The sequence below is a fragment of the Pomacea canaliculata genome, linkage group LG12 (assembly GCF_003073045.1).
Source record: "Pomacea canaliculata isolate SZHN2017 linkage group LG12, ASM307304v1, whole genome shotgun sequence".
NCBI classification, from domain to species: domain Eukaryota; kingdom Metazoa; phylum Mollusca; class Gastropoda; order Architaenioglossa; family Ampullariidae; genus Pomacea; species Pomacea canaliculata.
This window is the reverse complement of record NC_037601.1, coordinates 9,722,506-9,745,416: the sequence shown is the minus strand read 5'-3', so window position 1 is coordinate 9,745,416 and position 22,911 is coordinate 9,722,506. Positions and strand designations below refer to the sequence as shown.

Sequence of the window (22,911 nt, the reverse complement as noted above, 5' to 3'; positions counted from 1 at the left end):
GTTTACAAAGCATGTCAAAGTACACATCCACTTCTCGTGCTGACAGACTTTCATTGCACCTCTGTAGCAGCAGCTAAGAATGTGAGGAAGCAAATGGCAAGCAAGCTATCAGCCTCCACCCAGAGGCCGAGTCTTGAAGGTAGACCGAGCCGACTCCACCCACTCACGTGACTCGGCTCAGTCCGAGCTAATATTGCGTGATCATCGTCTTCTCCTCGTACAGCAGAGTTTTCTTGTCACGTGACCTTACCAGCCAACGAACATTAGAAGGATGATTGTGGTGACGGTGTTGGTGATGATGAAGAAGATCCAGAAGAGAATGCTGTCTAGCGACTTGCCGATCTCGTGCCACGTCAGTTCCGGTGCGCGCACGATCTCTGGCTCTCGCATCAGTCTCCGACACTCGGGGGGCACGTGACCCCCACCCCGCCGCCGCTGTCCACCGCCCCCGCCACCCCCACCCATACTCCGCAACTGAACGTCGTGCTCGCCGTTCTCTTTGACCTTCACCTTGGTCTCGCAGACGACCTGTAGTTCCTTCAAGTGCTCGGAGTGCCCGGATGGTGCCAAGCTTCCGGTCTCTGGGGGCGAAGTGAACTCGCTGGCCTCCGAGTTGTTGCTGAAGGTCTTCTTCAGGGTGGATCTGCGGGTCCACGAGGACGGGTGGCCGCTCCTGTCGAAAAGATACTTGAGGCTGCTGGGTACCGGGTGGCGTGGGTCCCGGTGGTGGATGTTGAGTACAAGCCCGGCGGAGATGACTGACAACGTACTGACGGCCAGAAGCGTTGTCAAGTAGACAGCTGTACACAGAGGATTCCCGCACTTACAGATTGTCTTGTACACAGAGACTATACACACACACAGATTGTCTTGTACACAGAGTGTATACATGCTTAACAGTGTACAACATGGCGACGTGGTTTATAATGATTGGAGTATTTCTCTCACACACGCACACACACACACATATCCTACCCTCCCTTCAATTCCCAATCCTATCCTTCGACCATCTAGTTCCCATGTCCCTCAGAAAAAGTGGAAGACACACGTCCAGCAACAAATCTTCTTGGGCATACTTGTCTACTCGTCTACTTATAGTCTATCGTGCATAACGAACCTCTAGGGGAATGTGAAAAGTCAAAGGTCACCTGCCCGAGGTCAATGAAAGCTACGGCACTCCCAAGGAAAGTGGCTCACCGAGCAAGGAGAGGCTCTCCGAGGTCTTGGGCATGTTGTCGGAGATGATGCCCAGGTAGACGGTGAATGAGAGAAGGACGGTGACGGCCAGAGCCATGCGCTCGCCACAGTCAGCCGGCAGGATGAAGACAAGGACGTTGAGCAGCGACAGCATCACGACGGGGATGATGGTGTTGAGGATGTAGAACGTCCGCTTGCGCCGCAGGTGCACCACGAACGTCACCCCCGTGTGCTCCCACCCCAGGCGGTACGTGCTCGGGTAGGAATAGAAGCGTGCTTCGGTCTGTTTTGTGACAGGTTTCATCATCATCATCATCATCATCATCATCATCATCATCATCATCATCATCATCATCATCATCATCATCATCATCATCATCATCATCATCATCCAATCAATCAATCAATCAATCATACTCCATTATCATCATCGTATTGTTACAAGCAGCACATTTGTTGTCTCAGCCATCCTCGACATAATCGTTAACATTTCATCACGACATCGTCATTATCATCATGAAAGTCGCACGATGGTGTTGCGTGGGTTGTGTCGTCGCTGTGTGTTCTGCTGGCAGGTGTGCACTCACATGCACGCACATTCACACGCATGCAGTCCGCGGCTGTTGCCCACCACGAGACTGGCACGTGACACTCACCATGGTGATGTCCCACTCGCCGTTGGGCAGCTGGGCGTCCAGGTTAATCTCCTCAAATTCCGGCCCCACCGACAGCGTGCGATTCGTATGCATCCAAGTCAGGTATCTGATGTCGCAGATCTGGGTGTCGAACGGGTACTTTCCTGCCACACGAAGGGTCAGGGTGCAATATTTCTTTTGTGCTTTTGATCAGGAGGTTGGTTGGTGAAGTGGAGATGAGGCCGGACGTGGATACATGAAGCACCTTGACTGAACGCTTTGTACAATATACAGGTCTGGCCTTTGTACTTATATGTGCAGCTGTGACATAAATCACTTGTTGACTGAATGCTTTATACAATGTATAGGGGTGTGTGTGTGGGTGTATGTTATTTCTCCCAAACTCTGCGTAACCCACCCACCCAGTCGTTGACAATGTGAAGGAGGCTAAAGCCGGTTCCACTCGGTTCCTCCACAAAGGGAGACCAGTCGGGAAGGCAGACAGCTTGAAGCAGATGGATGGGGGTGAAGGGAGGAGAAAAAGAGCAGGTGGGGGTGTGAGGGAGTCTATCGCAAGATGAGAGAGAGCAAATATCTTCTTTGACTGAGCTGTCCGGTAGTTCAACAACCGTTCTGTGTCTACACTAGGACTGCGAGCCTATGCGGCCAGGGACAGGATCTGGGTAGGCTCAACGCAAAGTTCAGGGTAAGGCTCAATGCAAAGTTCAGGGTAAGGCTCAATGCAAAGTTCAGGGTAAGGCTCAATGCAAAGTTCAGGGTAAGGCTCAATGCAAAGTTCAGGGTAAGGCTCAGTACATGATTTAGGTGGAAGAATGGACGGATGTTTGGATGAATGGTTTATGCGTATGTGCACATGCTATATATAATGTTCTTATAGGTCTATGTGTTCATATATGTTAAAGCCGGAAATGACGTCACTCACCGATGTTGACTGCGCAGCTGGTCTCCGTGACGATGCCGGGCTCCCAGATGATGCTGCCATCGTTAGTCACGCTGATCAACATGGCATCATTGCCCAGTTCTACATAGTTCTGGGCCCTGTCAATTATAATTAATATATATATAATTACAAGACTGCAGTCGTTACAAAGCTTCAGACAAAACAGTTCGCTCTGGCTAACTGCCTGTCACAGCCACACTCTCCACCTCAAGCAAACTTCATACAAAGACATGAGACGGAATCTCAACAAAGCTTCAAAGACATGAGAGTAGCCCTCGCTCATTGCAGTCTTCAATAGTATAAGACCAACGGTGTCAGCACTTAATAAGAAGACTGTCATCGGCGTGGGATAAGGGCACAATCATCAACACTCAATAACACAAAAACAAAAACAAAACACAAATTATCAGTGGTAGGTTGGAACATTTGTCAAGCGAATCTAACAATATTGGTGAAATATTGGTTATTGTTTTAATGCTTCGTGTGTCGTCAACAAATAAAACCTTGTCAGGAATTGCTTTGAAGAAAAATTTCATAATCTGGTGCAGACGGTGTAGAAACAACAGAATGATGCATGAAAAGCAGTCAGTGGGCGCAAGTGCTGGATGTCAACTGACTTCTGTAGTCTAGAAGCTCATCTGTCACACCTTGGTCAAGTCCTACCTTCCATATCTCGATCATAATTTTCGTGTCATAGAATAAAAACAAATCAGCTATCCGAGCTTTGGCGAGTACTGAAATCCCGACTGTAGATGATTGGCAGCCTGCTAAGAGTTACACAAACACCGATGCAGCTTACAAAATGCACTCAAATCTTTTAGGCCAAGTGTAGTTCTCCCGATACAGTCTGAGAAAAAGAACACCATAGAAATACACTATGATTAAGAAGAGCCGAGAAAAACACTATGGAATAGAGAATACTCCAGGCGAACACCGCAGATAAAAAGCACCATGGACTAAAATCCACTACAAGAGAAGACTATAAATAAACACTATGAATGAAAAGTACTAAGATGAAAGAACACTATAGAGATTACTATGAATAAAGGACACTGTAGAATAAAGAACACAATGAATATAAAAGCACTATGGAATAAAGAACTCTCTAGGAGAAGTAAAGAAATTTCAGAGTGTTCACCCCCGACACCCACGTCCTCTCTCCCCCCGGATGGCCGTGAAAGTGAGGGGCAGGAGACCGGTGAAGGCACACAAGTGCAAATTACAAAAAATCGCCGCCGCTTCCTTCCGCCCGTTCATGTCTTTGAGACGCTGGTACGGCGACCGCACCCGAGTAGCGGCCCCTGAAAGAGCTCTCCCATACCGGTGGTTCCGATGGACGTTACTTTCGTCATCGTCGGTCGGCGGGTGTGCGGGTGTGTGTGCGCCGTGGACGGGAAGGTCACCTTTCATCTATTTCTCATAACCATACTAATCACCGGCGGGGTGGGCAGGGCTTCACGCATGGTTTCACGCGCGAGTAAGATTAGATTTGCATTCTGCGAGATGATCAGAGACCCGCCGCCGCCATTTTGTCAAAGATGGACTGCGTGGCGTGCGAACCTGGAGGCAGGAGATCGAAAGTCCAGAGGGAAGTGAGTTTGCTTTCCTCGAGCGATTTCGTTGGCTTTTATTTATTTCTTTAAATTGTTTTGATCAGAGGACTAAGAGTGATGACAGGCTCTTGAAGATTAGTCAGCTGGACATTAACTTGCAGTCCGTCTCAGTTACCGTGCTATTTCCGGTCAGGGAGACAACTCTAGCGAGCTGGTGGTTGACTCGTACACCGAGAGCCCTGCCTGCCTGCCTTGGCCATGTAAATGTTTACTGAGAGGTATACTGTGTAGACAGGCACCAAATAATTGACGAAGACAGTTTGCTGGCTACAGAAAGGAGGAGGGAGGAGAACGGCAAGAAAACGAGGAGACAACCAGGTCTACAAACAACCTGGTGTATACTCAGAGAAAGAAGAAAATCGGGAACTGGAGGATTTTGGGTACCCGAAAGGCATTTCGAACACTGGGGCCACAGAAAGTAAACAGCATTTACAGCAACGCCGTTCACATTAGTAACTACATCAGTATCAGCTGCAACAACACCATCAATATCATCAACAGCTACATCACCACCATCAGTGGCAGCTACAGCAAGGAACTGCCTCCCATGATGGACAGTTACTGGTCACGTGATGAAGTCAGCAAGGTTGCAGACCACCTCATCTCTACGACACATACTCAGATTCAAGCAAAGGTCTCGAGTTTTGTCCATTTCTCTTTGGAACGTGGGCGACAAGAGTTTGGTGCCGCCCATCACGTGGTGTCTCACGTGACCGTGGTAGCGCTCCATCGATGGCGGGCTGCCCTTCTGCGTCACCCCACACTTATTTACTTTATTTTTTTTCTCCTTTACGTAGATTTGTTCTTTTTTTACCGACACATCGCGAGATGAAAACTTTGCAAAGTTTTTTGCTGGAGTGACTAGCGCCTGGAGCGGCTCCCGTCAAGAAGACAAAAGACGGTTTGTGCTGTTGTTAGTGACGAGGGCAGAATGGTTCCCACCATAACTTCACTTCAACACATTCGCTCATTAAGCTTTTCAGGAAGACAGGAAACTACCAGACTTTGTAACCAGCGTAAAAACATGAATGATAATAATGAATGTAATGTTAGCCGTGTATTAACAACAGTGTTATTTCTTAGTTGGTGCTCGGTCTGTGGACCCTCTTGTTTGAAACTTCTTCAGCTTTCCAGCAAACAAGCAATAATTTGTTCCAGGAATCAAACCATGATTTTTTCAGTAACCAAGCAATTATTTTTTTCCAGTAAACAATGATCTACTCCAGTAAATAAGCAATAATTGTTTTCAGTAAACAAGCAAGGATTTGTTTCAAATTCTGATGTGCCCGAAAACTCAAAAACGTAGAGAGGATGAGAAGTTAGTTCTCAAAGGTAGGTGCGGCTGTCTACACACTGACTGTTGACGACCTTCCCCTTATGGAATAGTCTTCGTCTCGTGCGCACTTTGACCTTTGATGTCGGACAGAGGAGAGGAGTATTCCCAGTCCCACCTACACTGCTACATGAAACTGCGGTCTTAGTGTCTTGATAATTCCGCCATCTCTAAGTAGTTTTATGTTTAGCAGCACTCGACAGCAGTATATTGAGACGTTTGTTTCTCTCAATCCAGAAAGTTCCCAAACTGCAAGATGGCCGGTACACAGACAATCTTGATTTGTAAAGTATTTTTCCTGGCTATGGGAGGCACTCCACAACATTTTGCTATTATAGTGTCACGTGGTAGGCTGCTATGATATTACGCCTCCTGAGAGCAAAATTATGGCTTTCAATAACTTTCAAAGATCCTGATCAGAAAAACTTGATACACTTTGTGCAACAGTGAGGCAAGAGACTTGTTATTCAAGAGAGGCACAAGCACTCTGTTGGTGTATCTTGGCTACTTGACAAAAGCTGGAATCGGTAGGTCAGGCCTTCATGTCTTGCAAGGTGCCTCCATGTTGACAAAAATGTTTTACACGACATATGTTGAGTTAACGACAGAAGTTTTACACAAATAAACGACACAATTTGCTGACACGACAATGACAGTGTCCTGACATGCTCATGAGAGAAGACGTTTTGATGAGACCCATTGACACAAATCAATGACATTTCTTTACATGACTTATTGACAAGTTGCTGACGAGGGGTCCTTTGTGCATGTTCGGTTACTGACTGCATTTAAATGAAGTCTGAACATCAGCAGCCAAGACCTGTATGTAAACAGACTAGCACTACTGTATCACTCTCAGTTCTCTCAACAGAATGTTACCGAATAGTTGCTGCGGTCTGCGAGTAGAAAAAAAAATGTTGCAGCGGGAGAGTCAAGCAACAAAAACAAAAACAAAAACAATATCTACAAGTGTGTTTTTGGAGTCAGCGTCAGCCTTGCACTTGAAATCAATCCACTTTCAATCATTCCGCGAGTGGCCAATGAAGGCTCTATTGACTGTTTGTGCCTGGGGGACGGTTTGGCGAGAACCTCTTTCAGCAGCTGATGACGCGGCAAGGCGATCCATATGGACCCTATCCCCCTGACCCCCTGACCCCACCCTCCTCTCGCTAACATTAATCCTACAGCTTAGTTTTCACGAGAAAAACATATTTTAACTGTAGACAACCGTCCAAGGAAAGGTCCGTGTGTCTAGTCAGGAGCAGGTGTGGCCACGACTGTCGGGAAGTGAATTACAAGAAACCAAATAAAACAGTGAGATCGCGTTTCCATGCTGCATCAGTTCCTAAAGTGTGAAGGAGTTTATAAGACAGATCGCCATCTTCTTGACCTCTAGGTTAACGCGAGAGTTGCAAGAGTCGGTAAGAGCTCGTCTGCTTGTACACAGACATCAACCTCGGCAGTCGGTCGTACAAGTCTGTTCCAGGGTTGTACAAGCATCGGGCACTTCTTACTCTCATGACGGCCACAGTTACAACTGCTTCCCCCCTACGTCATCATCATACATACATAAACCGTTGTTCCTGTACACGTCACACATTGTGGCACGTCACCATTATCAGTTCTGTTAGAAACAAAATTATCACGAACTGCTACGAACAGTATCCTAAACCTACCCCAGTCAGGTTCCCAAAGTATACCAGTCACATGGTCTCTAATTAATTCAGATGTCCAGTTTCGAGGATGACTACAGTTCTTGACGCTGCCAACTGACAAATGTCACAAAATAAATGTGTGAGGTGTTCTCAAGGACACTTACCCTGGGTATTGTCGATAGGTCATCGCCAGGTCATTAACTGCCTTGCCTTGCCCGCCATGCTTTATTGGCAATTACTGGTGAGAACAACAGCAATGAAACAGTGAAATCGTGTCGCCTATCTCACTGCTGCTCGCTTTATGGTACTGCATGGCCCTCTCGCTGTGTGGGCCTCTCGCGCCCTCCGACTAATTGTCCTCGCGCTTGAGTTCCTCCAGCGCCTGGGGACAACGGGGCCCACAACACTGTCGTCGTAATGGCTGATGTCACGGCGGCTGTATAGTCTCCTCCACCATTTTCTTGTCTTCGAGCACAAATGTAAATCAGCCAATGAAAAAGGCGTTAGTGCGAGTACAAAAAAGCGTACTTCCGGTGAACGCAGAATTGACTGCTGGGAATATTACTGAATCCCACCGACCGAGCTAAAGAATGTTCGGGAGGGCATCTTTCTGCTGATTTTAGACTAGTCAGGCTCCATTCTTGTGGAAATGCTTGTCATTTTCCTGGCACAAATGATGGCTGGTATCTACATCAACGATCTTGTGCTTGGGATAATCAAATCCATACCACACGCGACTACTGCCAACTACACATGAGGTCCACCTCTCACGATAGACATTTTTCCGGGCGTCCGCAATTTTCTGTCAGGTCCTGTAATATGGTATTTTGTGTTTTGTGTGTGTGTGTGGAAATCTTCCTCTCCATCACAAAGCTACCTCACTAAGTTTTCTTTTCGTCTCACTGTTAACACCTTGTCTCACTCAAGGCAGCTGCTGTAACCGGGTACAACTTGTGTTTAAGCGAGTTTGGAGCAGGTGGACGGATCTCAAACCATCAAATTTTGCTTTGAGTCCAGGGAACTAACTACACGACTGTTCAGCAGAAATTAAAGGATCATAAAATATTGATGAACTAAAATGCAAAGAGGAAATAAAATGGTTACACAGATAAAATAAAATGACATATGGATGAAATATTTATAGAAAATAAAATGATGATACAGAGGGAAAAAAGTGATGTGTTAGAGACATAAGATTTTTCGGGGCCAACTTTATGTGAGTATGGTGTCCATCTCCTCTTCCTAATTGTCTTATCTTTCCGAACCCGCCATGGAGTCGGGTGCCCACCCCGCCTGGAGGAGGGGGAGAGTTTGCTGCACACACAGATATCGAACTGATGCTGGACAGGAGACGCGCGCCGCCAAGCGGACAAACACAAAGACCAGACCATTATTACACAATGGAAGTAACAACTTGCCGGACCGGTGGAGGCCTGGAGGAACAGCCACTCTCCCCTTTGCCACACTTGAGGGAGGGTAGAGGGCAAAGTGTGGGACTCAGTCAAACAAGTCAGCAGCCAGACATTTGCTCACAGAAGGAACCGCCGTCGTCACGTGGAATGTCCGCACGTACAGCCAACGCAACAAGGTGCACGAGCTCACACGTGATCAAACCTTACAAGTGGGACATCGTGAGCCTCGTAGATAACAGATGATGGGCTCTGGAGAGACAGCAGCGGATGATGGTCACAGGCTCTGGTAGAGCGGGCAGGAAACCACACCCGAGCCAGGAGTGGGATTCCTCGTGGGTAGGGAAGAGAACTGAGAAGTCATTAGGACTTGCCCCGTTTCTAGAAGACTGGTCTCCATTCGCATCGCTGCCAGACCCCACAATATAACCGTTATAATTACTGACAGACCCCACAATATAACCGTTATAATTACTGACAGACCCCACAATCTTACCATTATCATCACTACCAGACCCCACACTATTACCACCTTCACCACTGCCACACGTGTATATTCCTAGTGAACAGGAACATTAAGCAGATTCGGTATATTGTATATTGTACACTGTATAGTGTACATTGTCTAGTTACAGGGTACAGTGGCAAGTACAGTATTTCTATTGACACTCACGTGTTCTCCACAAACAAGTCGGGCAGCCAGACTTCCCTTTGGAAGACGATCAGCTCGTCGATGCCGCCATAGTCTGCAGGATTCCACACCAGGAACTCGTCCCGCCAGTCCTGCAAATACAGACCTTGACTTCAGGTGACCTGAGTTGTAAATATACAGGTAGATAATGCAAATACAGACCTTGACTTCAAGATTCAGTCAGCTGATCTGAGTTGTACATATACTAGGTAGATAATTTATTTTGTAAATTTCAGCTCCGGAAATCCTCAACCGTTTATTTATTATCTAACCTCACAGTTGGCAATTTCCATCAATTAATACCACAAAACCTCCATCCTAAGCATGAATAACGTGCTACACCATGCTACATGCGTCCACTCCACGGTCCCTCGCAATTACAATGTAAACAATGTAAATGTGTAAACAATGTCCAGCGATGTTTGATCTTATTTGCTGTTGAAGCTTTTGGGAGAAGTGCTTCCACCGTAAGGCAATTTCGCACTGTGGGGGTAGGGGATGGGACCTTGGGTAAATGGTGGAAAAAGGATTTAATGGATGAGAAGGGAAGACATTGTCGCCTGCCTGTGTCATGAACCCGTCCTGAAGAAACTCAGTTCTTCTACAAGTTCAAGACACTTTGCCTTGTGCAAGAGTCAAGTGGAAGTCCAGGCATTTAAGGACACGAGAAGCTGTGAGTATGAGGACTCACACAAGACGAGGCTCATTGCACTCTCACAAAGTTTTAATGCCCTAAACATGATGGGGGCTCCCACAAGACAATGCTTGATGTACTAAATATGAGGACGGCAAAAGCACATTGTGTGACAGTGTCACGAACTGGAGATTCCAGTCACACTTCAAAAGATGTTTGGGGATTGAGGATCATTTGATTCATTTCCCGGGTAGCTCCCACACCACCTAACAGTCGACTATAGTTGAAGGCGAGATAGGTGGCAAGGTAGGGGAGAGGTTGGACTGCAGCCCTTCAGAAGGGTTCTAGTCTGACAAGGCAGACAGAGAATAGAGAGAGTGTGGCAAAGACTTTGCTGCCTCATCGACGGCTGACATCCAACGGAAGTCCATGGCGGTTTGTGAGCTGAATGTTTGAAAACGCCGAGAAAGAAGATAGACATGAATATACACAGACAGACATGCAGACAGAAAATATTCATCCACAAGTGAGTGACGTGCAGCGTCTGGAACCGTACTCACAAATATGACTCCAACACACAAAGTAGTACCTAGGACCTAATTTTTCTTGCGAGGCTTTTATGCGAACCCTTGCTTGGCCTAAGTTGTCCCCTTGGTTACTATCGTTACCCCGGAGTTATGTCGGAGTCTGTTGTTTTCATATTTAAAACTTCAAGGAAAGGAAAGAAAAACAAACGAAAGCAAAACAATTTATTCGTCTTTAACCTGTTCTTTCCATTCCAGCCTGGTATTCAGCCGACAACCTGAGTTTCAGGCTCCAAGTAATCTGCACTGAAAGGAACCCACTTGAGGTAGGGCCGGGGGGAGATACACAGACGCTGGGGCCACATGATTTATTTATGTGGCCAGGCTCCAGGATAAGTAAGACGCACGGTCTGCTGCTGGTCACGCCTGAGGGCCTCGCAATTAACAGTCGTCCATTCTCAGTCACACCATGACGGCTGTCAGTCATCCAGGCTGGGCCCTCCGAGGGGCGGAGCAAGTGATCTGAGAGAAAAAGAGTTGGGGGAGGACCAAGGGAGGGAGAATGGAGGGAAAGCGGAGAGTTTGGGGGCAAGAACTGGGGGAGACGGTGATGAAGTCTACGAGTGGTAGACATGCCACACCCTGACCCTAGTGAGTCCGTCGGTCGGCAGCGCCACTCCCCTCCCTCTACGGACAGAGATGCTAGACCTGAGTGTCTCTAACACGACCACCTGCACGTTGGACGCTGATGTTCATCATATCCTTAATGTCCATAGACTTCACTGTCTGTCGTCGACACTGTCGTCTTTATTGTCCTCGCTGTCTATTATTATCACTACATGTCAAGCCTTGACACATGGCTGGAAATACTTACAATCTTCAGCCACCCGCTTGCAGTAAGCACCTGGTTTTTCATGTCCTGAAAACAGGAAACAAAATAAATTTATGCATGTTTTCAAATGGTTTAGTTTAAATAAACTTTTACTTCACATGGAGATCAGTCAGCAAGGTCGGTATTATTGTCATGGTGTCATAGTATCTTTGTTGTGTGTTACTTTTGCTTCTTGTAACTGAACTGTTTACAGCTTTGCAAACAATTCTCATTCTTGTTTATCTACTCCGAAGTATCTGGTTGTAGGCTGTGCACGCGACTCTAATCTGTCTGCCTGTCTGACTACCTGCCTGCGTGTCTGTGTGTTTGTCTAGCAACCTCCTGTTTGTCTCTGTGTCTCTGTTGTATATTTAGTAAGCTCGTGTGTCAGGCCTGCACGTGCTGTACTCAGTTCAGCGGCACTAGCCACCTGTAACGTATTTAATCATTAAGACTTATTTCCCTTGTTTGGCACTGCTGGCCGCTGGAGTCGCGGGTCCGGAGAATCGTCAGCTCACCCTCAGTCCCCAGACTCACGTCAACGCCAAGTCACCACGTGACTAGAAAACGTAAACAGGGAGTTAACTCTGTCTTCCCTGACACTTCTCGGCCACTCCACCCCTACCCCACCTCGTGCCCTAGAGCCAGCATCCCTCCCTCCCACCCCATGTCTTGTGTGCTTTGTCGTCTGCTCTCGCGTGTTACAAGTCACAGAAAAAAAAACCACTGCAAGGAAAAAAAAAGGTTTTTAGGGTAAGAGATAAACTTGACGTGCAAGATTTTGAGGAAATTATTTTTGCAATTGATTAGCGAAAAAAAAATCACAAAAAGATAATTCTGAGAACGTAAGTAAATTTGGCGTGGCATCTTTATAGAATACAAACACTGAGATGTCAATTAGTATGACAGGAAAATAACCTCGGTTGATAGAAAAAAATATATAAATAAAACAAATAATTGTCTTTAGAATTTAGATATATTATAAAATTTGTGTAGAAGCGCCTTTCCTACAAAAAGGGAAAATTTCTGGATTTAACCTCTGTCAGATTAAGTAACAGTCCGGAGAAATAAAATTGTAATCTTGCTGCGCCGAGGGTTGCGCTCCAAGTTCCGATCTTTGACCCCGCCATGACCTTTACAGGAAGGCCGAACGAATGGCTGACAATCTTTGATGCAAAAAGCAGGGTTAGGGTTGGGTGGGTTAGAGCAAATTAAAGAAGTAATTAGTTTCAACCAACTGAAACACGCTAATGAGCTAACTGTGATGTTTCTTTTCTTGTCCTCTAACAGTGGCCTCATTTTAAAAATTTGTCAAGGTAATGAAAACGGTTTCACGCTGAGGTACAGACAGCTTGTTCTAGTCTTCCTCCCCCAAGAGGGTACTGTTGGTCTCGGAATCACTTTTTTGTAGTTTAGATGCTTCGTGACAAGAGGATGTGGGCTAATCAAAAGGGAAATTACTCCTTGGCGCATCACATGAAGTTGTTTGATAGCACTAATTATTTAAGAAAGGAAAACAAAATGCGATTTTAACTGTCAGATAGTACACAGATTGCACATGGTCGAGCCCACATTCTGAAGACCTCCACAGAGAATTTTTTCAGAGAACTGTCACCTATTTCATAAAAACTTTGTTTTAGCAGCTACGGTTTTTTTCATGCGACTACTTTCTCGATGTCGTAATCTGTTGTAGCTGTATGTCGCAAACTTTTGTGTTGTCAACCGATGTTTTTTTCAACAGCTGCATTAAACTTTCTTTTCTGTTAAAAAAAGGTCTTGTTAGTTGAACACATCTCACTCACACATGAAGATGGAGAGCCTCGAACACCAGCTCACAGGGCGCCTCCAGTCAGTGCTTCCTGTCACTACCCGCCATCAGCAACTTGCAGGTCTTCGCACGATGTGAATATTAATTGTTCCACTGATTATTCATTCCATTGATGGTGTTCCATCAATTACTGTCATGACGATGTAACGATGTAAATGCGATGTTTTACTGACGAGCGTAATGATGACAACTTGATGTTGTGGTGACATTCTACTCAGTGACATGTCATGGGAGGTGTGAGGGGCCGGGTGGACTGGGGTGAGGCCCTACAAATCCCTTTCTCTTCCATTTAAGGTTTTTTTCTTTGTGATGTGTTCCTATATTTTTAAACGACCCTTTTCCCAGAGTGAAGACTGTAATCACTTCCATCACCTTCGCTCTTCTCTCCTCCCTAACTGTCTGAAGCAGCCAGCAGCTATTTGCCTCCCCCATTACAGGCGGCGCCACTGACAGCTTGAGAGGCCGCGACGTCCAATCATCGTTGTAGGGGTGCTCATGGCCGGGGGTAGGGGGGGATTGAAAACCTGAGTTATCTACCCGTGCCATTGCAAGTAACTTTGGCAAACACGTCACGACTGATTGACCAATCCCAGCGTATCAACATCAACATATTCAAAATATAAATACAATACAGTCATTGGCAGTCCTCGCTTATAGACAGAACAATCCTCATATATATAAAGAGCAGTAATAATAATATATAGACAGCAACAGCAATAACGTATAGCCAAAACATCTATGAGTATAGAAACAATATAATATTATGCATGGCAGTATGTATTGCAGTATGTATGAGCAGTCCCAGTGCGCCAAGAAGCTCCTCTCGTAGATTTTGGAAGCTGAACTGAAGCCAGAAATTTCAAAAACATATCATTGCACTCTTGGTGACCTTTAACACCAACAGTGTCACCAGGAGATGTCAGAACAATGTCCGCCACTTTGTCTGGCGTCTAGCAAGACCGTCTTTAGCTGTGTCGCAGCTTCATCCGGGTATTTATCCTAATCCCCCCTCTCCTTCCCTCCCTGCCAGTTATTGACGAATGGAACATGTTGGGGACAAAAGTTACGCAACTCCTCGTCATGTGAGCAGATAAATCAGAATTCGCTCCCTGTGGAAAATCAGCAAAATGAAGAAGCCAGCGACTGGTGGCGCCAGGGGATGCGGCCAGACCCTCGTGGACCAGCATCTCTGTGACTGCACCCGAGACAGAGCGAGCAGCTGTCGCAGCCTTTACCCGTTTTATCTTTAACCTCTGACCCCCGGAGCAGCGATGGCGAGGAGATTACAATATTGAGCGTTGATGCTACAATGCAAGACACAAGCCACAGATGAAGGGTTTCATGAATCAGGCTGTACACAGCCACTGCTCACACCAACAGGATTGCTCATGTAGAAACAGAAAAGGCAAAGAATTCAACTAAAGATGTTAGAGCTTACGGCAAGAGCCCGGATTCAATCAGCCGAGGATGGTTTTTGTCCTCCAGACATGATGAATACGTTTCTGGTTTTTGGTCCCTTTAATTAAGGAGTATTCATTTCTTCAGCTTTCGGTGGTGCTGGTTGTTACCAAAGAGCTTTTAAAAAAAATAAATAACTGAAGTCATTTTCAGGTTTTATTGATGTGTAACTGGAGTAGTGCAAATAAGGTTATCTAGTACTCAACAGAGGTAGAGATTCCGAGAAATGAGATAACTTTGTGGCTGAAATGTACAAAATACGATAATATCTTAGGTAAGTTATGACATAATGTAACTTTTAAACTCTTGAGATTCATACATAATATAACTTTTGTCCATCTGATGAAAGAGGTTTCCCTCTCACACAATTTCGTTATTCAGTGGCTGAACTGCTGCCTGTTGTGTATCTCTCAGTTCTCTTAACTGATTTGCACCCGACAGTGCCAGGTCTACCCCAGTAAGAGAGAAGGTTGGGGAGACAAGTGTCTGCACAGCTACTCGATACCCGAGACAAATGGCCTCACATAACTGTGAATGGGAGACAAATGTCTACACATAACTTGACCTGTGAGATCCATTCTACACAGAATTAGACATGAGAAACGAGTGTCTACACACAGAATCCGATACGAGAGACAAAGACATACACAAAGGTTATATTTTGGACACCGATGTCTACACAGAGCACAAGAAAAACAAAAATGGACAATTTCGCTGGACGGATGGGAGGCCGGCATTAGACTAAACCGTATTTTTGCAGATAAAATGACTGAGTATGGCGGGAAGTTAGCCCTTAGTATTTACTCTTTACTTATTTACCATCCATGACCGATTATTTTAGGTCTTCTTTGGCGCCATACACTGAGAGGTTCTCATCACGTGATTAGTATTGTTTGTAAAGCGCCACGAGCTTGTTCTTATGGATGGGATGTGGCACTATAAAGATAACCGTTATTAGTGACAGTGACAGTGCCAGTGACAGTGACAGTAAACAGTTACACTGACTACACTCATCATTGCTGCTATCGGCGCCACCGTGCGGTCATACACGGAACATAACTAAAATAAGTGAAGTCCACGTCGGTTATTTATCTCGATTTCAGTGTAAGGATGAACAAGTTCTCCCATCTTTCTCAATCTCTCCATCGCCCTCACCTCTCGCTTTACTTCGCTCCCTGAATGCATCAAAGGGTAGGTCGTCACCCTGCCAGGCCATAAACGCTGTTAACAGAGATGAAGGAACGACCTATTCATTCTGCTCAATATAAATGCAAATAATTCTAATTACTGTACCAAAGTTATCTTGTGTTGTAGCCATGGGCTGCATGGAGAGCTACATCTGTCAGCAAGGGCTGGCTACCCAGTCCTGCCTGTAGGTGGCGGCAACAAGGTTCGCAGATGACTTTGAGGTTACCTCTTTATGTCCCCGCCTCTCCTCCCCTCAACTATGCCCACATCCACCACCATCCCGGTGGAGTACCTAATAACCCCGGAGGTACATGATTTCTCACCTCTCCTTGATGGCAAGCTTAGCATCGCACTAACTGACCTCACTGCTTCCCGTGCTACCCACAAGGCCAGGCGCCTGATGTCTATGAGCAGAGAGCGGCAGACCTCAACGGCATCTTGTCCATAACTGTCATCATCTTCCTAACTCACAGCTCTTCCTCTTTCTTCCTGCTCCATATTTTCCATGACCTACATGATGGGTTGGAGCTCGTTTGACAGGTGGTGCAACTACCAACAACACATAAAACAGAAAGAAAAAAGGAGGAAAAAAATCCCAACATTCCTTTCCTGAAAGTCGGCGCCAATCAAAATTCAACATAGACGACAAAACAATGCAACGATCTGCAGAATCTCCTGTGTTCCTTTCATTAGTCTTTCTTCATTTCTCTCATGATCCAATTTTAGTATTCACTTTTGTTCTTGTCTTTGGTGTCCGTTATGATTGTCCGCTTTTGTTACCTCAGTCATTCCCATTTGTAAGATTTTTTTTTTGTTCCACCACATTTTGTTCCCCCTTTTTATCCGCCTCTTTGAGTTACCATTCTTTTTTTCCTTTCTGCATGTTCACTCCTTTTCCTACTCTTTCTACTCCCTTCCCCTTATTTTCCTCTGTCCATGCCGTCACAGACAAAGAAACATACACACAGAAGAAACACACACAGGAAAAACACTCAGGTAAACAAAATCACAGACACGCCATGAGCACCGGACGCCCTGGCGATGATGTCATCCAGGTGAACATTCTGATGACCAGGTGGTGAGAGGACAGTACAGCAAACATCTACAATGGTTGTTAAAGACAGCTGCTAAGCGTTGCTCATTATGGCCATTGTACAGTTGTACTGTCTCAATTTTCCGAAGGAAAACAATTTATTGTCGTTTGTTGAAGATGGTCTCAACAGCCCAAGAAAACAAAAATATGAACTGCACACACACACACACGCACACGCACGCACGTACCAGGTCGTGAATCATGATGAGGAAGAAGGACACGTTGACATGCACGGACTGGCTCTGGTTGTGGAGGGGCACGATGCCCCGACTGTAGTTGGACAGCACGTCTCGCCGCAGGCGGATCATGTCGTGGGAGGTCGCAGCGCCACCTGTAGGCCAGAGAGAGAGAGACTGATGTCAACACTACAACAACTGATTGTTTCTACAGATAATTACAAGGCTGACGTGTGAGTGACGTTTGTGCTCTGACAAGGCCCGGATGTGAAGATGATTTCAACATGCGCAAGGACCAGGATGTCTGAAAACCTAGGGGTCAGAGGTCAAGATATCAATTTTTGTTTCTAAACCTATATAAGTAAATGTATACTTATGTCTTCATGTCTGCATGCCACGTCTTATGCAACATGCGTGAGGCAGTGTAAGCCACTACCTTCTTATCACCGGAAGTTAATGTCTTGCCACTGGAGCCCCAGTTTTGTTATTTTGCATTATATTTATAAGTCCGAATATCTTGTCATAACTATTCATGTCCCCAACATTTATATTCCCATTTTCCTCGGCATATCAAGTTCTGGCATCAGTGATTTTGTAGTCGCCATGTTTTTTGTTCCAGCCCTCGCCTGATGGTGTTGCTGTAACAGGTTTCACCGGCCTACAAATGGCGCACGTCTTCATCCCTCGTCCCTTCTGCTACCCGGCGGACCGCAGCCTGACTACAGCTCATCCCCGTGAGGAGACGGCGCCATCAATCTTCAGGAGTGCGCATGGCTGTGGTTTCCATGGACACGAGACTGCAGGCGAAAGGAAGAGCAGCACAGTCCTCCTTACAAGTCTTGCGAGACGACAGGTTACTGACTGCGTGGCCCACTTGGGCCCACTTGGCCCTCGCCGTCCAGTAACCAGCATACCCCACACCGCTTACCCGCTCTCGGGAGGATTGAGGGGGAAGTTGGGGGTGAATGGGGAAGGGTGGAGCTTGAAATGAAATTTTCTCAAAGCAGACGGCTGCGAGGCTGCGCGTGGCTGAATGTGACGTGTGAAGAAAATTTTAAGCAGCAGTTGTAAGCTCTGATGATGGATGACCCCAGTGGCTGGGACAGAGGGTGGCAGGATTAGTATTCCGGGTGACGGGGCAGATGGGGAGGGAGGGGATGAAACGGACAGAATGGTGACGTATGCTTTCGAACTCCTGGATCGTGCCGGGCGCTTGGGTGGGTCAGTGAGTGAGAAGTGGTCTCGTGCATCGCAAATACATGCACGAGTTCCATGAGCTCTATTAACAGAACTGTGTAGCTTGTAACATACAATTTTTAGTTGACACCACTTTGCAATTGGTAACCTGATGCCTCTAGAGTTTTCCTTTTTTCATACTGTGCTCATACTATTAGTGCTTTTCTTAACAGCATGAAGGAGTGAAACACTAGATTAGTGTTAGGGTTATTTTTCAGTTTCTCTATGCATTTTTAACATTTGTTTTCCCACAGGTACAGCCATGTTTCTAGCATTGCGGTGCCACCAATACATTGTTGACATATCTGTTACCAGTCTGTATAATTTGTTTTATTCTTGTGTATATTGCACAGTGATACATATCTTCTGATTTTGTTTCCCCAGCCTGCATAATTTGCTTTGCCTCATGTGCATGTATTGCAGTGATTTACATGTCTACATGTCTGACATTTGTGTCACCAACCTCAAAAATTTGTCTCATATGTATGTTATAAAGAGGGTGTATATATATATATCATCCATTTGTGAATCAATAATCTGTATAATTTGTTGTTACTAATGTGAATATATTGTCTTCATATTTCTTATATTTATAGTGTTGAACATTCTCACAATTTTTAATCTTACCTTTAATTCAGAAATTATGATTATCTGTGGCTTCATACTTGTGGTTATGCTGCCTGCAGATATTTCAATGGACTACACTGGTATAAAAGCTGTTGCTTTACTTGTGGAGTCAGTAAATTCCAGCCATTTTAAGAAATTCACCAGAACACTTTAAGAACTGAATTCTAATAAAAGCCTTTAAAACTAATTGGGAATTTAGTTCTATTATTTTATTCTATTTAAAACCAATAGCAAATGCAAAAAAAAAAACCCAACAAAAACAAACAACAAAAAACATAGATAGTTCCATAGTTAAACATGACTACTTTTATTTGACTGTTAGAGTGACACTAACATGTATCTTCATGCCATAACAGTTATGGCAAAATTTATCATAAGAAAATTTTATTATGATTATCTATACCTTGTATTCATATATTCTTACCGGAGCTGTATAGAAAAATAGGACATTACCATTATTTAATCACCATTTGAGCAGAGGTGATAATAGTTATCTGATAATATTTTAAATACTTTATAGCATATAATAATTGTCAGAAAGATATTTTAAAAATTTTAACAGATAAATACATATGAAAATAAGCTGGAAGTTGGTGTTCGTTGGTGTAAAAATTGCTAAAAATCGGATGGAAAAAAGGTCTTCTCTTTTCCCAGTCAATAAAGCTCGGCTATGGTCTTTGTCAATGACTTCGCCATTCTCCAGAACAAAGTTTGATGTCATAGGTCACCGCGAACAACATAATTATAGATACACTGTGGCTAGATGGCCAGAAAAATGGTTGTAAATTCCATATTTACCATAGCTTCATCCCCAAGGATCATCTGTATAAAGAAGTAGAAAGTGTGACAGTACTACAAGGGTCATGTGGCTTTTGTAGGTGGCGGCACTTCTGCAGAGGAATAAGTCATGCTGTTGAAATGTTGTGAATTAGGAGTCAGCCCTTGGATTCCAAACTGTGGGCAGTGGTGTGCGGACCCTCGCTCTGTCACTATGGCATGTCATATCACGTGACAGCAGGAAGGAGAGATAAAAAGGAGGAAGCTGGCCGCACGCAGCTCGTGTGTTGGGGGAGGGTCACCGAAGAATACAATTCTTATAAGGGAGGATGACCGGTGTACTAGGTCACTGGAGGTGAACTACTACGTCTGCAGTTTGACGCGTGGGGACAATACGTGGCTGAGACGTAGTCACGGGGCTGACGTCATCAAAGTATAATCCCTGACAACGCGTTACCCGCTGATCCACTGTCGTCAACATTCAGTTCACACCACTAGGGGTCGTTACAAACTGTAACTTATTCTTCCTGAGTAGAAACCTGAAACGTGTGCGTTACTCGTCAGTACATAGTGTTTTCCACACACTCGACCCTCACATCTTTGCCTCATTTAGCAGTGAAATGTTTAATCAACCATTAAAATTAATTTGCTATGTAGAGAAATATGTAAAGACATAAAAATTATCAAAAGTGTTACATTACAAACGGGCGAGATAACGGTAACATTCGGAGTCCGCGGCGTAACAGTCCTCGTTATGAGCGGCGACAGTCTGACAATGCTACGACTTTCGGCCTCTCTTTGGTTGAACAAGGTTCTCTCTCTCTCTCTTCCTCTTCTACATTCCTTTAACCTTTCATATCCACCTTCAAATTCCCTTGTTATAGAAAATAGCACACAAAAGTCGAACTATGACACTTGTCCATTCATGACAGATATTTATTAATATTTACTTTGATCGGTGCGAGGCTGATTGAAGGCGATAGTTTACTGCCATATCTATTTAAACATTATCATACACAAAACAAGAGTTTATGTTATAATACAAAAGTGTATGAGGTTGATTATCTACGGTGAAACTTTGCTTACGTACGACTTAAACTAACATGACTTCCTGCGCTGAACCTCGTGTGTGTGGCCAGGAATTGTCGGCTTTGTCTTCAATTCAAATGTTTATTACTCCTACGAAAAAACTGATGACAAGCGCACGACACCCGTCACGAGGCACGCACGTGCAGAACCACGCTGTGACAAGGACACAAAAACTGTCCATCTCCGGTCACTTCTTATGTCACGACCTGCAGCACTCCTGCCGCCTCCTCCTTGTGGAGGACAGGGAGACATGTCCGTACCTGCTTCATGGAAAGAGTATGAGCCTGCTTCTCTCGTCCTTCGTGTACTCCGTGTGTGAGCATGCTTGTAATCGTGTGTGTGTGTGAGAGAGAGCGTATAAATGACTTCATTTATATATTACTTCATTTATAGAAAGTCCATTTATAGAAAATTAAAAGAAAGATTAATTTTGTGTGAAATTGGAATATTCATTATTAATGAGACAGACACACCATGAGACCTTCTCTACCCACTGTCTTAAATGAGGAAGATGGTTTGTTTCTTTCTCTGACAGAAAGTCTACACCGTCATAGAGAAAGATTTATATAAATAAAATTCTATATTACGCTGAACAAATGAATTTATTATTTTCTTCAATCAAGACTCCGGTATTGTATCTTTTTTTCAGTTCAATTAATATCTACGGGAACAGATTAATTCATTAATAATAGCCTATGTTTGATGGCAGTTCTTGTTAGCTATATTTTATACTCATATCCTGGTCATACCTATTGTAATATATTGTTGTTTTTACTCTTCTGTGGGGTTATGGCTCTTGAATAAACAACCAATCAATTTCTTTCTTTGATGTAGCGCGGCATGAGTGCTTGTCTGTAGCGGCTACTCAATGAAAGCCAGGATCAATAGCCTTTCAATGTAGTCGGCCTTCTGTGTTACTGAGATTGGTTTGATGTGTTTGATGCGGTAGTGTACTTGTTCTTACAAAAGGTAATTAAGCTCCACCCTGAAGACACGTGGCCTGGCTACCCCGATAATCCGAGTGCAACCCTGCGATCGTCATCACTCCTTACCTTCGTCAATCAGCACGTGTTGCACACTCAGTCGATCTGTACTTGTTTCTCCAGTTTTTCTGCCTACAAACAACCAACCACCCCCATCTCATCTTAAAGCCCAAGGCTTCTCTCTTTTTTCTGGTTATTGACTGTCTAAAAATAGACCTAATTTCATATCTCGGTCTTTGCATATATTGCGTACCACCAAAGCTTTTCATCTCCGGATATCGTCATTTGATCCTCGACTCATTTATCAAAAAAAAAAAAAAAAGTTTCTCTCTAACACCAATGATCAGAACATCTCGTACAATGAATTGGAAAAGAAGCATGGTGAATAGCAGGCCTCTGATATACTGCAGCTGGATCAAACCACTTGCTCCGAGCGCCGCCATCATGTTTCCATGCTTTCAACGAACAGCCAGCTTTGGTAGCAAAAATATGTAGTGCCAGGCGAGTTCAGAAAACAAAGAAACAAAGCCACTGCAATGAGAAGAAACTAGCTGAAAAATTAGTTTATCACACTTATAGAATGCAAAAAAGAACACGAGGTCTGGAAAGCCATTAATCAGATGACAAATAAGTCAACAAAACAATCACAATGTCCTCTCAGGCATCGAGCTCGAACTTTACAGTGTAGAAGAAAAACTAGATAGACTACAAATGTTACTAGCTCAGATACAGTAAACACTGTCCTTTGCGTTCGCAAAGTGAGTTGACTAAAGTGTGTCGAACACTGGTTCGATTAAATCCTGACATCTGCTACAAAATGTTACAACTCTCAGCACCAGTCATTACAGTCATTACCCTGTATAGCCTGTGTATAGGAGACATGGCAAAAAATATCAGCCGTAGCATCAACGATGACGATTAAACGATGTTCCA

General features: G+C 44.7%; 1 protein-coding gene across 1 annotated transcript in view; it reads right to left on the bottom strand.

Annotated features, from left to right (window-relative positions):
• Positions 1-246: 246 nt before the first annotated feature.
• The window catches only part of LOC112577345 (neuronal acetylcholine receptor subunit beta-2-like), a 42,985-nt gene continuing 20,320 nt past the window's right edge, over positions 247-22,911 (bottom strand). The window contains exons 2-8 of the mRNA XM_025260399.1: positions 17,279-17,421; positions 11,527-11,571; positions 9,477-9,586; positions 2,776-2,891; positions 1,854-1,996; positions 1,198-1,480; positions 247-800 (exon numbers count right to left, since the gene is read on the bottom strand). Coding sequence (XP_025116184.1) covers positions 247-800; positions 1,198-1,480; positions 1,854-1,996; positions 2,776-2,891; positions 9,477-9,586; positions 11,527-11,571; positions 17,279-17,421 — 1,394 coding nt within the window. The remainder of the gene's footprint in view (positions 801-1,197; positions 1,481-1,853; positions 1,997-2,775; positions 2,892-9,476; positions 9,587-11,526; positions 11,572-17,278; positions 17,422-22,911) is intronic.